General features: G+C 50.5%; 1 protein-coding gene across 7 annotated transcripts in view; it reads left to right on the top strand.

The window, feature by feature from the left end:
- The window catches only part of RPS6KA2 (ribosomal protein S6 kinase A2), a 345,125-nt gene that overhangs the window by 238,450 nt on the left and 91,906 nt on the right, over positions 1–14,769 (top strand). For 5 of the 7 annotated variants that reach the window (XM_035712790.2, XM_049114343.1, XM_025422731.3 and 2 more), the window contains one exon: positions 11,727–11,843. In XM_035712790.2, the coding sequence (XP_035568683.1) occupies positions 11,727–11,843 (117 nt within the window). Of the gene's footprint in view, positions 1–10,625; positions 10,707–11,440; positions 11,508–11,726; positions 11,844–14,769 lie in introns of those variants that run through there. The other 2 variants (XM_025422728.3, XM_025422733.3) reach the window with 2 other exon arrangements.

The raw sequence follows: 14,769 nt of genomic DNA, 5'->3' as shown, positions 1-14,769 counted from the left end.
TTGCAGATCCATTTTTGGAGGATTAAACAGTTCACTGTGTTCAGTCTTCTGATCTATGGACAGGGCATCTCTCTCTATTTAGCTCTTTGATTTCTTTCCGTAGCATTCTGTAGTTTACAGCACACAGCGACTACACATTTTGTAAGTTTTTACCTGAGTGTGCCTTTCTGGGAGCAATTGTAAATGGCACAATCACTTTTAATGCCTGCGTTAAATTCCATGTGGTGGTTGTGTCATTGTTTACTTAATGCTCACGTATTTGCTGGACATTTAAATTGTTTCCCATTTCTTCATTCTTATGTTAAAAAAAACCTATTGTAGCAAACAACTTGCTATGTTCACATTTTATTTATAGAGCCTGAAAACTGAGATTCCTGGGTCAGAAGGTACGAATGCATGTGCCTCCGGAGAGACCATGGAATTTGTGTGTAGAATAAAAGAAGTCTGCACCCAAGACCAGTGCTTTTCTATTCATGGACCTTTCTCTTCTGTTCACATTACTTTCTGTAAAACATGGATTTAGTGGCTCTTCAGATCATTTCTTGCATTGTGGCTGATTACTTTCTATCACAATATAGAATTCTGTACAGGGCACAATTATTGCTTACCCCAAAACATGGCCTCATCCCAGGTACTTGCCCACGTGGTCAATGGTACTGCTGTTATTTTCCCGAAGCAAGTGGCCTTTTAAGATCCTTTGGCAAATTATTCCCATCTGAATGTGAATAATGTTATCAATTTGAATAATTCATTCCTATCTGCTCCCTATAGATTCTTCTCTGCCTGCCCAAACAGTCAGGGCCAGCACCTCCCTCCTGCAGGGACGGGTGCTCTCTGCATGTCTACTTGCAGAGGAAGGGCTGGGAACATAGACGTTCCAGGATGAGGCTTTTCCAATCAGAGCAATCAATTTTAATAACTATTGCCACATATTCTTGGACCATAACAAAAACCTGTTACTTAAGGAACATTTTCTTTGTGGAAACCAAATTACCTTTCTGTACCCAGGTTTGCTTAAAAACACGCCATCAGGCCATCCCCATACTCCCTCCTCTGCCCGCTCCAGGGAGAAGGTGCTGCACTGGTCTGTGGCCCCGAGCCACACACCTTCTGATGGACGTCTAAGCTATTGAACTAATACAGCCCATAGTTTTGGTCCACCAGCTCGTTATTCGCCCTTGACTCACTTTGTAGGACTGGTTTGCCAGTGAGTGCTAGAGAATCTGTACTGTATGGTTTGTGCCTTTGCCTTAAATGTTCCCAAGGACAGATTTACAGTGATGATCTTCTGTGTGTATTAAGAAAGACACAAACAACCCATGTAGACTTTGATTGGTTTACATTATCTTGGAGAATATTCTTTGCCCTTTTGAGGATTTGAACCTACCATTTGACCAGGAGCTTTGAATGTAAGTTCTCAGTAGGTGGTAAGTTCTCCTTAAATGGTTCTGGAGAACTGTGGTTCCATACCTCAGATTTTCTTTTGATGAGAACAAAAGATGGAACCCCCATAATGACACTCATAGATTTGTCTCCTGCCTCTAACTGTGTATCTGGCCATGGGACTGTCTCATTTACTAGAGAAGGAATGAGAGCAGGCCACCATCAGTCGCATCCTGAGCACGGTTAGCGCCCAGGTGTGAGCAGGGGACCCAGGCTTTTCACTGACCGTAGTTACAGAGGACTTGAAACAGAAACAGCCTCATGCGAACCCAACAGTCCTGCCCACACAGAGTTGCCAACTACTCTCTGATTCAGCATTTCCTTATTCTGCTCAGTCAGGAACATCTGTTTGTTTGTATGTTTGGTTGTTTTAAAAGATTTATTTATTTTAGAGTGAGATTGAGCATGCAAGAAGGGGTGAGAGGCAGAGGGAGAGAGAATCTCAAGCAGACTCCCCGCTGAGCAGTGAGCCTAACACAGGGCTCTATCCCACAACCCTGAGATCATTAGCCAAAATCAAGAGTCAAACACTTAACCACCAGATGCCCCAGGAACATCTATTTCTGACAACTTGCTCTGATAGAGGTATTTACCAAACATTTACAAAATGTTGATTTGGGGGAAAAAATAAAACTGGCATATAAAGTCAGAGATATATAAATAATTGGGGCCACCTGGCTGGCTCCGTCAGAAGAGCACATGACTCTTGATCTGGGAGTCCTGAGTTCGAGCCCCATGTCAGGTGTAGAGATTACTAAAAATAAATAAATAAACTTTAAAAAATAAAAAAGAAATATATCAATAATTCCATCTTGGAGAAGGTGATATACATAGGCATGAAGTTTTCTCTTTGCTGGAAAGAAAGAATGGAGCTGATCCCAGTAGATCTCACTGGGATATGACCGTAACTGCATTAATTACACTGATCTCCTGGGTTACATCATGTGGGTTTTTCATTTGAGATTTTAAAGCCTCTTATCTCTCAGTACATCCTCTCTCATCCTACGCATCTCAAACCCAAAGTGAAAAATGTTTTGAGGAAGAGAAACAGTGTAGCAATAATGGTCTATTGGGAGAGCCCCTGGTGTGAAGCCTGGTGCTCTATCACCCTCTGTGGGTTTTTACTTAGCACTATGTTTAAAGCTGTGGTAAGGGATAAGGTCCTCCAGCCCCTTTGCACACACATCCTGCTGCCCCAGAGCTCATGGCATCCCCGCAGAGAGCTGTCTGTTCCTTGAGGAAACATCCCTGTGGCTGGACCTAGTGGCACACACTTTCCATACACATCGAGTTATGAGGCTCTTTGTAGATTCCTCGGTGCCTCTGAATAAATCCATGGATAGCGACTTTGTCATCTGTCATTAGAGATGACTTGTTAGAAAACACATCACAGAAGGCAAGTTTCAAGATGAAGTGGGAAGGGCCCAGGAGCCAGGTGTACAGCCTGCCCCTCAAACACGGCGGTCGGAGGCCAGGGCCCCTTGCCTCGGGCCTCACAGATGCTGCTTTCCTGGGGGGCTGGGGTGGGGGGCCTGCTGGCGTTGGCTCACCCGGAGGATGGGGAGCCATCAGGAGGTGGGAGTCACAGTCTACCAGCCGATGGGATGCTGTGGCCTTCCAGTGGGATCCCATGGCCCACCAGTGGGACGCCTTGGACCTCCAGTGGGACCCCATGGCCCTCAAGTGGGACCCCGTGGCCTGCCAGTGGGACCCCGTGGCCCACCAGTGGGACCCCGTGGCCTGCCAGTGGGATGCCATGGACCTCCAGTGGGACCCCATGGCCCTCAAGTGGGACCTTGTGGCCCGCCAGTGGGACCCCATGGCCTGCCAGTGGGATTCCATGGCCCACAAGTAGGACACCATGACCCACCAGTAGGATGCCATGGCCCACCAAGCCCACAGCCCTCCTCTGGGTGAGGGAGGCCCTGCAGAAATGCCACTCTGGGGGTCAGTCTTCAAGTCACTGCTGTCAGGGAGTCTGATTTACGTGGACTGCAATTTATAAAAATGCCGTCAGATGAGAGCCTCACGGAAGGCTGGAAGGGAAGGTGATTGGAAGGGACAACAGGCAGCCAGGGAAAGAAAGACAGACCCATGAGAGGCTGAAACAGAGGGGAGCATTCATCTTATCTCAACCACCAAAGCCAGTAGGAGTGGAGGTAGTAGAAGGCGGGATTTGGGGTGTAAGGGAAAGGGGGTGCCTCTGCTGTGTTTCCCATGCTTCCTCTTGTCTCTTCACTGGGTGCTGCCCCGAGACCCTGTGCAGATGCCCTGTCCTGGCCGCCTGTCATTCCGGAAGGAGGGAGGGCCTCTCTCTGGGAATCGTGCATCCCACAAACGGTGGGCCAAGGGCACCTGCACTTCCAGCACTGGGAATGACCAGGGTGGAAAACGGATCTTGGGCAACTGAGCCCATCTTTCCCCTACTCCAGTGTCGTGTGTCCCACTCCTGAAATTTCAGAGCTGCTACCTGCTGTCTCAACATTTCACCCAGCGGGTTCCCTTATCTTCCCCGGCCCTCATCCTTCCTGCTTGCTCCCGCCTGTCCGGTTGTAGACTTCTTCCTAAAGAAAGGCGTCCGGGTTTTGTCCGGATTCCAGCAAGTGCCCATAGGACCAGCTTGGTTTCCACTCTCGCTGGGAGTGGTGCGGCTGGACTGAGTGGCTCAGCTTATTTTTAGCCCTTGAGAGATGGAGAGGAAACTTTTTGTAGAAGCTGTTTCCTGAGAAATGGGCCAGACACGTGTGGCCGGGCCTGTGAGCACGCGCTAGCCAGAGCTCACGCACGGCCCAGGCCTGGTGCAAGGGCAGCAAGGCCACCTGCAGGGGTCTAGGGTGGGGGGTGGGCACCCAGGGGCGGGGGGCACCTGCTGGAGGCCCGGCCCCTGATCCCCTGAAGGAGCCTCCTGACCTGTCTGAAAGGAGGGGTTCTTCTGTAGAATCTGTGGCTCTAGTCATTCTCACTTCATATGAGAGGTGCGTGCAAAGCCACCTGCCCCCCGGGTTTCTGCACTGAGCCGCATTGTTAGTTGGTTCAGCAAGCTTTACGGTGAACAGAGACCCCAAAGCTGCACAGACGATGCAGGAGCTCCCTGAGGGATGGACCCCCACCTCCCACCTCACCCTGTCTGTCTTCTGTCCTCCCTGCTCCCCACCCCCCCCAACCTGGGCTCTTTAGGGCATCTCCTCTGGTCCTTACCTTCCAGAAGAGGCACAGAAAGCTCTTCTCTCCACCTCGAAAGCACTCCTGAACTTCTCTTTCTAGCAGTACCCTAGACTGCGAGTGGCACACTCTCCTGCTAAAAACAATTAATAGTACTGGATACATTATCTTTCTTAAAATATGTGAATATAGGGACACCTGGGTGGCTCAGTGGTTGAGTGTCTGCCTTTGGCTCAGGTCGTGATCCCGGGATACCGGGATCAAGTCTTGCATCAGGCTCCCTTTGGGGAGCCTGCTTTTCCCTCTGCCTGTGTCTCTGCCTCTCTGAGTGTCTCTCATGAGTAAATAATAAAATACTAAAAAATAAAAATGTAAATGCATTCGTGAGTTGGGAAGTTAGGAGCAAATATTCAGAGGTCAAAACTTGTGTTTGAGTGAGAACCCAGAATTAGAGGACAGTTGAAATGGACTGTGTCCTGATGGCAGTTGACAAAGCTGTGAACCTAAGGTGACCTCGTGGCCTCACAGGCAGGGGACTGGTGACAAGTCCCACTGGGCCTCTTACCCACTCCTGCATGAAGGAGAACCTCAAGGAGGGCGCGTCGCCCCATCCGATGACTCTCATACTGCCTCTCAGCTGCCTGCCATGGGCCTCCAGAATCAGAGTTCCAGGGACAGGTGCCGTCTGGAGACTGGCATGAAGCCCCAGGACAGGGTGAGGTCCAAGGGGGTGACCACAGGGCAGGAGGCCAGGGATGGAGCCAGGCGTGGCAGGATGTTGGGAAGCAGGGAGATAAGGAAGGAGGAAAGGAGACAGAAGAGTGGGGGGGGGGGTAGGAGGGGCCCCCAGAGCAGCATGTCCTAGACGCCAGTGAGGAAGACAGAGGAAGACAGAGTGGCGGGTCGTGCCCGTGCTGCGGGGACTGGTGGGTCATACCGTCCTGTGGAGACTGGCGGGTAGTGCCTGTGCTGGGGAGACTAGCACTTCTTTTCACTGAGTATCCACTTATGCTGGTGGGATGCATAGAAGGGGGACAGGGAGTGCTGGCGTGAGCCATACGAATTGGTGATTTCTAGAATGGAGTCTCCCCCCTGTTCTGGAGGTGAAGCTAATTTTTGCCCAGTTTTAATTTTCTATGTCTTTATCACTTATATTTCACAACTTTTAATTTGCACGTGCTTTTCATAAATATTCTCCCTTTAACAATGACATGAAAAGCTAAGTGAAACCCACTTCTGTGATCAGAGCTAGGACCCCATCCTTCACAGACCCTGGACTCACCGGCCTTGCCCCCTCCTAGAACCCACCCATTTAACTAGTTCCTAGCTCCCAGGATGGTTCTGATGCAAGTGGGCACCTGGCTGGCCTGTCCCCACCTGGGACCTGCCCATTTAACTAGCTCCTAGCTCCCGGGGTGGTGATGCAGGTAGGCACCTGGCCAGGTTGAGAACCTCTGGAACAAGATGTGCCTGCTGTCCAGAGGAGTAGCTGGTGGTACTCAGCTGTGCAGACACCGTGTGACGTCAGCCTCTTGCCCACCTGAGCTTCCTGCAGGGCTATGAGCTCTCCACAAACCAGGGGAGCGCTTACCTGCTGTCGTTGCACTGACTGTGTCAGGAGTCCAGCGGGGCTTGTTGGGCAGGACTTGCTCACAGTGACTCAGAGCCTTCATACTTTCCTCGTTCTTTTCACACATTTATAAACCACCTGTTTAACAAGTCACTGTGTACCCTTTGTGGGAATTGGTATCCTGCATGCGAATTGGTGATTTCTAGAATGAAGTCTCCCCCTGTTCTGGAGGTGAAGCTAACACTTGCCCAATTTTAATTTTCTATGTCTTTATCACTAATATTTCACAACTTTTAATTTGCATGCGCTTTTCATAAATATTCTCCCCTTAACAATGACATGAAAAGCTGATGCTTCAGCAAGGAGGACATTCTGAGGAAGTGATCTTGGTGAAGGGAGGAGAGGATGGCGGTGAGGTGTTCCGTACCCGGCCGTCTTCATCACCATCTGAGGCCCACCAACCCCTCCCCACCACTGCTGGGACACCTGTAACAGGAAGCTCTGTGATGCATCAGAAGTGCAAACACAGTTCCACGGAGACTTTAAAAATTCATTGTCACAAATGACCTTGTCACATATTGACATCATTTAAACAATTTATTTATTTACTTTTTAAGATTTTATTTTTTTATTCATGAGAGACACAGAGAGAGGGAGAGGCAGAGACATAGGCAGAGGGAGAAGCAGGCTCCATGCAGGGAGCCCGATGCAGAACTTGATCCTGGGACTCCAGGATCATGTCCTGGCCCCAAGGCAGGTGCTAAACCGCTGAGCCACCCAGGGATCTCCTGAGCCACCCAAGGATCCCCTAAACAATTTATTTCTCTAGCTTTTATCTCTTACGTTACAGCTGTTTTGAAACCCTCTTGCTTGTGGAGCAGGCACCTGACCATTGTACCATCTTCTCAACAAATTTCTCAAGTTATTTAAAAAAAAAAATGCACATTCACAGTGATGAATTTGGGGAATACAGGTGAGGTCTGGAGCCGACAACCAAGAAAGAATTCTTGAGACGTCTTTGGTGCAAAATGGTGGTTTTATTAAAGCACAGAGACAGGACCCGTGGGCAGGAAGACCTGCTGCCCCGGGCCTGTGAGGGGCAGCTAATTATACACCTGGGAGTTGGGAGGGGTTTGAGATAGCTGTATTCTCTAAGGAATCTTGGGAGCAAGGTTTCCAGGACCTTGAGGGGGCCAGCTATTGTTGGGATAAGGTCACTTATTACCGTCTAATAAAACCTGAGTCATGAGACCCTTCAGATGTCTATCAGTGGGCCATGTGTTTGGGGGATGATTGCCAACATGTATCTGGGGGCATAGCGATAAAGGGAAATTCTAAAGGAATTTTTATATGTTAAAGTAGACTTACAGGCTCCTGGGGGTCGGACTAAGATTGCCTTCTGCCCTTAGCAAAGTATGAACATCGAGGCAGTTGAGTCCGTAGAGGAAGGTCCCTTTTGTCAGTGTGCTGCCCCATGCTCGTGCCTTGTCCTCAGCTAGCCCTGTGTTCCCCCATCAACAGGAGTCACGTTAGAAACCAAATATTTAGTGCCATGTGTAGAGCCTTTAGCGACAGAGTTTATTTTCTTAAGGGAATACCATTAAAATCCACAGGGTTCTGGATAAAACAGCCTGCCTGGTAACAAAGAAAAGGCATTTATTTCAAAATGAGACCTGGGTGATATTATAATGCTAGTTGCCCTTTAGGGCAATGATCATTCAGAAAATAGGATGTTCCATCTGGAAACAGAGCAGACATGCCTGGGCATGTTCCCTCCCTGCCTGGGTCTGTTTGCTGTGCACGTGGGCCCCTGTGGTCAGCATTGGATCAGGCTCCCCTCCCCTCCCTCCCCTCCCCTCCCTTCCTTCTTTTAAGTTTTTGGGAAAGAGAAAAACCAAGTATCCTCAGGCACATCGAAGCCAGAATGTCACTACAAATGCAAAACTCTAAAATCGAAAATGTTGACACTCTTGATTCCTTAGGGATAATTGAGATTCTTTGCTCTTAAAGACCTTACTGATTTTACGTGAGAAACGAACTGCATTGCAATGTGATCAGGGAAGAGCATCCTGAGGTTTCTGACACCATCCTCGGAGGTGAAATTAGCTACGTGCTTTGGGTACGTTTGCTGTAAATTCTTGGGCAGCAAGAATACACAAAACTTGAAGTGTTCTGAGAGACTTGTCTGTCAACCTTTGATTTGAACTGGGAGGGAGTGTGGATGGGAGGGCGGAAGGCCGCTGGGAGACTGGCCCCTGTGTCCTTAGAGAGGCACGAAGTCAGCTTCACGGGTGAGCAGGTGCACCAGGAGCAGGGACGGGGTGGGAGTCCGGGGTCTGGGCACCATGGGCTCCCACTAGACCAACGCCAGCTGACAGTGTCCCAGTGGGTGAGTGGCCTCGTTTACGGCCACTGCAGGCCCCTGGCTCTCCACAAAGAGAGGCTGAAGAGGAGGAATGATCTGGAATATTCATAAAACACAAGCGTCCTGTGAAGTATGATCCGGGAGGAGACCTGCAGGCCAAGCTAAGAGCCCACGCCCCTGCCAACCCCGGCCTCCTCGGCCGTCCACACCGACACTGCGTTCTCTTGCCCACCCTGGGCCCGCAGACAGTGTGGAGTTTTATATTTCTATTCGGCGCCGTGCCTGTTAATGAAGTCATGGGACGATGTGGTTCGGGGAATCATTACCTGGCTCATACTGTCAGTGTTGCATTACCACGGCTGCATGATAGCAGTTATTCAGGAGGGAAATCAGGGTTCTGGGGGCTGTGTTGTGCTGTAGGAGGGAAATTGAGGTCCTGGGGACTGGGTTGTGCTGTAGGAGGGAAACTGGGGCTCTGGAGGCCAGGCTGTGCAGTAGGTGGGAAATCACGGTTCTGGGGGCCAGGCTGTGTGTGCTGTAGGTGGGAAATAGGGGTTCCAGGCACCAGGCTGTGCAGTAAGAGGAAAATTGGGGTTCTGGGGGCCAGGCTGTGCTGTAGGAGGGAAATCGGGGTTCTGGGGGACTGGGCTGTGCAGTAGGAGGGAAATCGGGGTTTCAGGGGCCGGGCTGTGCTGTAGAAGGGAAATCGGGGTTCTGGGGGGCTGGGCTGTGCAGTAGGAGGGAAATCGGGGTTCTGGGAGCCAGGCTGTGCAATAGGAGGGAAATTGGGGTTTGGGGGGCCGGGCTGTTAAGTAGGAGGGAAATCGGGGTTCTGGGGGGCCAGGCTGTGCTGTAGGTGGGAAATCGGGCTTCTGGGGGCCAGGCTGCACTGTAGGAGGGAAATCAGGGTTCCAGGAGCTGGGCTGTGCTGTAGGTGGGAAATCAGGGTTCCAGCTGTGCTGTGGGTGGAGGCTGCGCTGTAGGTGGAGGGTGGGCACTGGGCCCATTGCCGGAAGGTGCTTTGTTAACAGAAAAGGGCCATTTCGTTCTCACTTAAGGGACAAAGAATCTTCCATTTGTTCTTCAGTTGACACGTCCACAGCAGAAAAGGCTAGCATGTACCGTGGAGAGTCATTTCGGACCTCAGCTTTGACCTTGGTCTGAGTGGGAAATTCAAGTCTGCAGCAGCCGCACTGAGTGCAGCGCTCGCGGGAAACCAGGCAACACCCTGAAGCCCAGGTTCCCATGGTCCTTCCCCTTCCCGTCCTGGATGGAGAGAGGTTCCCCTCCAGAAGCTGCTCGGTCTCCTGAACCTTCAGGGCCTGGAACTCCCGGAGGCCTGAGGCATAAAGCGGGGCTGTCCTCACCTGCGACCACCCCCACCTAGACTGCAGTCTAAATGTGATCCCCGATCGGGTGACCCTTGCCCCCAGATCCTTACTTATTTATTCAAGAAGTGATCACAAATCTATGACATTCCAATTGGTTGTCTCCTGAGCAAATCGTCCCTGAGAATGTGGAATTTGGAGTGTTCCCTTTAGCATTGGAAGAGAAAAAGCGACAGATTCTGGGTCGGCTGCTGACCTGCAGTGAGGGTTTGCAGTGTGTGTGACCTTGATCCAGTACAGGTGACGTGGAGATAAAATAATACAACTCAAAACTTCTGAGAAATGAAGTCTTTGTACCCTTTAGAGAGACCCCTGTCATGTAAATTATTGCTATCATGATTTCACTTGAAAATATCTGCTAACATATTTCACTTGAAAATTCCGCTAACATACGGGGAGACGTGGTGGCGTCCTGGCAGCCTGCAATTGGAAACCCATGTCCAACACGCATAGCTCGAGGCCTGACTCAGACTGGATCTCTACTTCAACACAATGAGAAGTCCCGAGTGCCCAGAACACAATGTGCGTGTCATTACCGGTCACTATTTTTAGATGGGCTTTTCAGCCGGCCCGTTCTGCTAATCTGCAGCACCTAGCCCGATGCCAAGACCGTAGGGCAGGGGGTGAACCATCAGACGGATGGAGGGGTTGGAAACCGAGTCTCCAGGAAGCAGAGACAACGACTCAGCAGCAGTCAGCCTCCACTGTCAGGATGAACACCTCCTTCCTAGTTGTCCGATTCCAGATTGCTGGCACTGGGCGGATCGCATACCCAGGTGTAAGCGAAGTGCTGTTATCTTTGGGGACGGGAAGTTCTCTGATGAAAAAAAATCAGTGATTTCTGTCATTGTGTTAATTTATAGAACAAGGGCTTTTTTTTTTTTTTCCTCCTGGGAAATCTTGCTTCTGGACTGGTGGAAAAATCTCGTCTGACTGATTCTTCTGAAATATAATCTATGGGAGACCAGTGAGATGCCCTGTGCTTGTGGAGGAGGAGGGGGAGGAGGACACGCACTTGCGTTATAGCCAACCGCGGCCACGTAGGGAGTCTGTAAATGGCCCTCTTCAGCACAGCCCCGTAGACATTAGGACAGGTTCTTGGAGGCTCATCCCGTCCCATGGGTTCCATGATCATCCCCATCCCAATGTTTGCCCGAACTGTTAGAAGCAGGCTGGATTTCATGGAGAGCTCCTTTACATGTCCTTGAGATGAGACCAAGTGACAAAGATCCATGTGGGAAAGAACCAAGTAACAGCTCCCCTGGCCTGCTTCCAGAAAGGAAGCACAGATCAGGATGATGGTTTAAACTCTGTGATGTTGCATGTGTCCCAGCACGTCCCGCTGGGAAGGGTGCTCTCCATCACCAGAGACAGGAATCTCTGCTACTTTTACCCAGTTTCCTACTCCAGCCCAAACCCTCTCTACAATTCCTAATTCATGGAGGCTCCCAAAGTCGAGCTTTCTTTGTCCTGCCAACTCCTGGCAGATTTATTGTCCTTTTGTCTGTAAAGAATAAAAACTGCCTGCTCTGGTCATTTCTCTAGGTCTCGGCTTTGCTATGGGGCCTCGGTACACATGGTACTTTGATTTCTTTCCTCCTGTTAACCTGTCTCATGTGAATTTAATCCTTGATCCGGCCGGAAGATCTTGAGGGTAGAGGAGGTTTTCCCTCTTTCACCGCGGTCCTCAGAATCCGTAACATCACCTTGTGCGTGGTGACCTGAGCGTGAGACGGCAGTGTGGTGGATCGGGGAGGCTGCTGGTGGTACACTCACCGGGTGCTGTGCTCTCTTGCAGGAGGAAGGCACCGTCAAGGAGATTGACATTAGCCACCATGTCAAGGAAGGGTTTGAAAAGGCCGACCCTTCCCAGTTTGAACTGCTGAAGGTGTTAGGACAAGGATCCTACGGGAAGGTAAGTTGGGGCTCCAATTCCCTCTGAGTGGGCCACACGCTCTATGGTGGGTCCCCGTCCCAGGTGAAAGCACCTGAGTGTCTGGGGCGGCAAGTGATGGCGAGGTTGGCTCCTGGGCTGAGGAAGTGAGCCCCATGGGCCCACCCCGTCTGCAGGCTCCTGTGTTCGTGGCAGCCCATGAGCACTTGGCACGGTTACGACTATCTCGCAGAGCTGTGCAAACCAGAGCTGCATGGGCCCAAGTACCCAACATTGCCCCAGACTTCCCTCAGCATCTCCTCATCACCATGGTGAGGACGGTTCTTGACCTTGAGCCGAGGCCTCTCGGAAAGCACACACCCAGCGAGGAGGAAGAAAGTGGCATCCTTCAGGACCAGCCATGATGGTGCTCGGGAGGCAGGGAGGCTGGGCCTCGCCACCAGGCTTCTCTGCTTGCCCTCTGCCTCAGCGGTGTGCTTACTCTCTCGCTGAGCCTCAGTTTCCCCATCTATACAATGGGGATGACATAACCCATGTGATTATGCTACAACAGAAGAAGGCCTGATCCTGTCCAGCAGTTGCCTAAGCTGTATCTGCGCTTGGAAATCGCGCCCTTTCCATGTCACTGATAACGTGCGGTGGAGGCCGACCCTTGCCAGGAAATGAGAAGTGGTCGGCTCTTCATTGGGGCCACGTCCAAGCCCAGCAGGACGTCAGGGATTCTCCAGTTGTGACGACGTGTGAGTTTTTCCAGCACACTGTGCTCCTTCTTCTGCATCCTTGCGTGACTGTCAGGAATCTGTAGGCTCTGACAGCGTGATGTCTGCAACATCCAGGCCCAAGGAGAACGGTTCAGTGCCTACCTTGTCTGCAAGCAGAACGGCGGCCTGGAGCTTTGGAAGACTCATTTTTATATGGAATGTGGACATTCTCCATAGGACTTTGTGCCAAGATGAAATCTGCTGCCTGTTGATTTAAGGCACGAGTAATAGAACATTCGTGATGTTCTGGAAAGTCTCTTACAGACCATGAAAATTTGATTCCTTGCAAAATTTGTCTTTTGGCCTGTGTATAAGGTAGACTTTTTCTGTTTTCTTTTCCACTTCCCTACAGTGACGTGGGAAGGAGGTGTTTGCACGGATGTACATACAAACATAGTAGTTTTGAACTGCACAAAATTTCCAGGATTCACAATTTTGTATCCAATAAGAATGGCTACTTAATGTGGATCATAAGGTATTTTTGGAAGCAGGGAATGAAGATCTCAATCTCTTGCAGCGTGAGGAGTGTTACTAAGAGCACAAGGCAAAGCCTATTTATGCGATAATGGAATGTCCGCCGTTAATTAGAAATGTCAGAAAAAAGAAGGCATAATTCTTTCTCTGAGAACTATGATTTTGGAATAAAGACGAGCAAATTCACAGACACTTGCCACATGTTGTTTCCTGAGAATAGACTTGGACGTGCAGCTCATTATCCACCAAGTGGTCCTCGTCTGCAGCAAGGGCGCAGCTGGGGCTGCTGCGGCCACTGCCTTCTGATTGGGTCCCTCAGGCCTCCTGGTCACCACCGCCCACCGCCCCCATCTCGGGTGCTTGGTGACAGATGGATGGGACAATGTTTCCAAGCTCAATGGAGACACAGGTCTGGGGCTCTAGGGAGTCTGTCCAGAAACTTCACTGGGCAAAACCTGCCCTTGAAGATGCCCTCCTCAGATACCTGGGGTTAATGATAAAAGAAGAAAAGGCTTTGTGCAAGTGCCTCCAAATTTCGAACTTTGAAAACCATTCTTTGGAAAACTAGTGAAATAATGAATGGCGCTTGGTGGGCCCTAGAAGCGAAGACCAGGACTCCCAGTGGATGAGAGGCAACCAACAGACAGGACAGGGCTCTGGAAAGCTCTCAGAAGTGCCCTGGGATGACTTGGAACCAACACTAGGCACTAGAGAGCCACAGACACAAATTACATTTGTCCACACAGGGCTGTAGCTGAGCACAGAGGGAGCAGTGGTGCTTGGACAGAAGGAACAGCCTTGGCCTCAGACAAAGCAATTTCAGGATTGAATCGGGAAAGCAGTGAAATTCTGGAAGGTACGGCACAGGTGTCCAGGTGTGTGATGCAGACCAGGGGTTCCTTGAGAGTCTGCAGGCAAGAGAGGTGCTGGAGCCACCAGGAGAGTCCGAAAGTGACACCGTCGCCCTCTTCCCATCCCCTCACCTGCTCCTTGAGGTCCCTCAAGTGGATAAACACTAGGGGCCAGCGTGGGAACATTCTTTTCTTCAATAGAAGAATTTCTTCAATTCTTTTCTTCAAAATATTCAAGGGAAAGATATGCAGATACAATTCCCACACTCTGAGAAGGGATTAAACCAAATAAATACACGCCCTTGCTCTCCTATCGCTTAATTGATAGCATGTAAGAGTGGGTCTTTAAATGCCTCCTTTTGAGGACACTGTCACCCTACATCCTCTGAAAGCGCACGGCACCTCCCAGTTGGCTGCTCTGTCGGAGGACACTGCAGACTGATTGCGACGTCGCAGCTCTAAGAGCCGAAAAGTTTGCTGAGAGAGTCAGGCAGTGGTTTTGCTGATTATAGTGACACCTGAAGATCTGGGGAGACTTAGGATGACAAAGCATCCGTCTCCACGTGTCCCCACGTAACGCCTTTGCATGTCACATGCTGAGCTGTTGAAGAAGCGGTCAGGAGTGAAATGGGGACCCTGTTAAAGCCAGCTAGGTTAGAATTGAAAAATCGGTGACCATATTTGCTGAAACTGCTGGAGTTATCCAGAACTTAGTTCACTGCATCCAAATGTGTTCCTGAATGACACGCGTCCAGCTTAAGAGGAGGCTGCACGGGGCGCCGTAGGGAGTGGCAGCCTGTGGCTCGTGAGCCCTTCTCTTCACTCATGACCAGGTTCACCTGTGGCATTGGTTGCTCCGTA

The sequence above is a fragment of the Canis lupus genome, chromosome 1, assembly GCF_003254725.2.
Source record: "Canis lupus dingo isolate Sandy chromosome 1, ASM325472v2, whole genome shotgun sequence".
Lineage (NCBI taxonomy): Eukaryota > Metazoa > Chordata > Mammalia > Carnivora > Canidae > Canis > Canis lupus.
The sequence above is the reverse complement of the archived record's forward strand: the minus strand, read 5'-3'. Positions and strand labels throughout refer to the sequence as shown.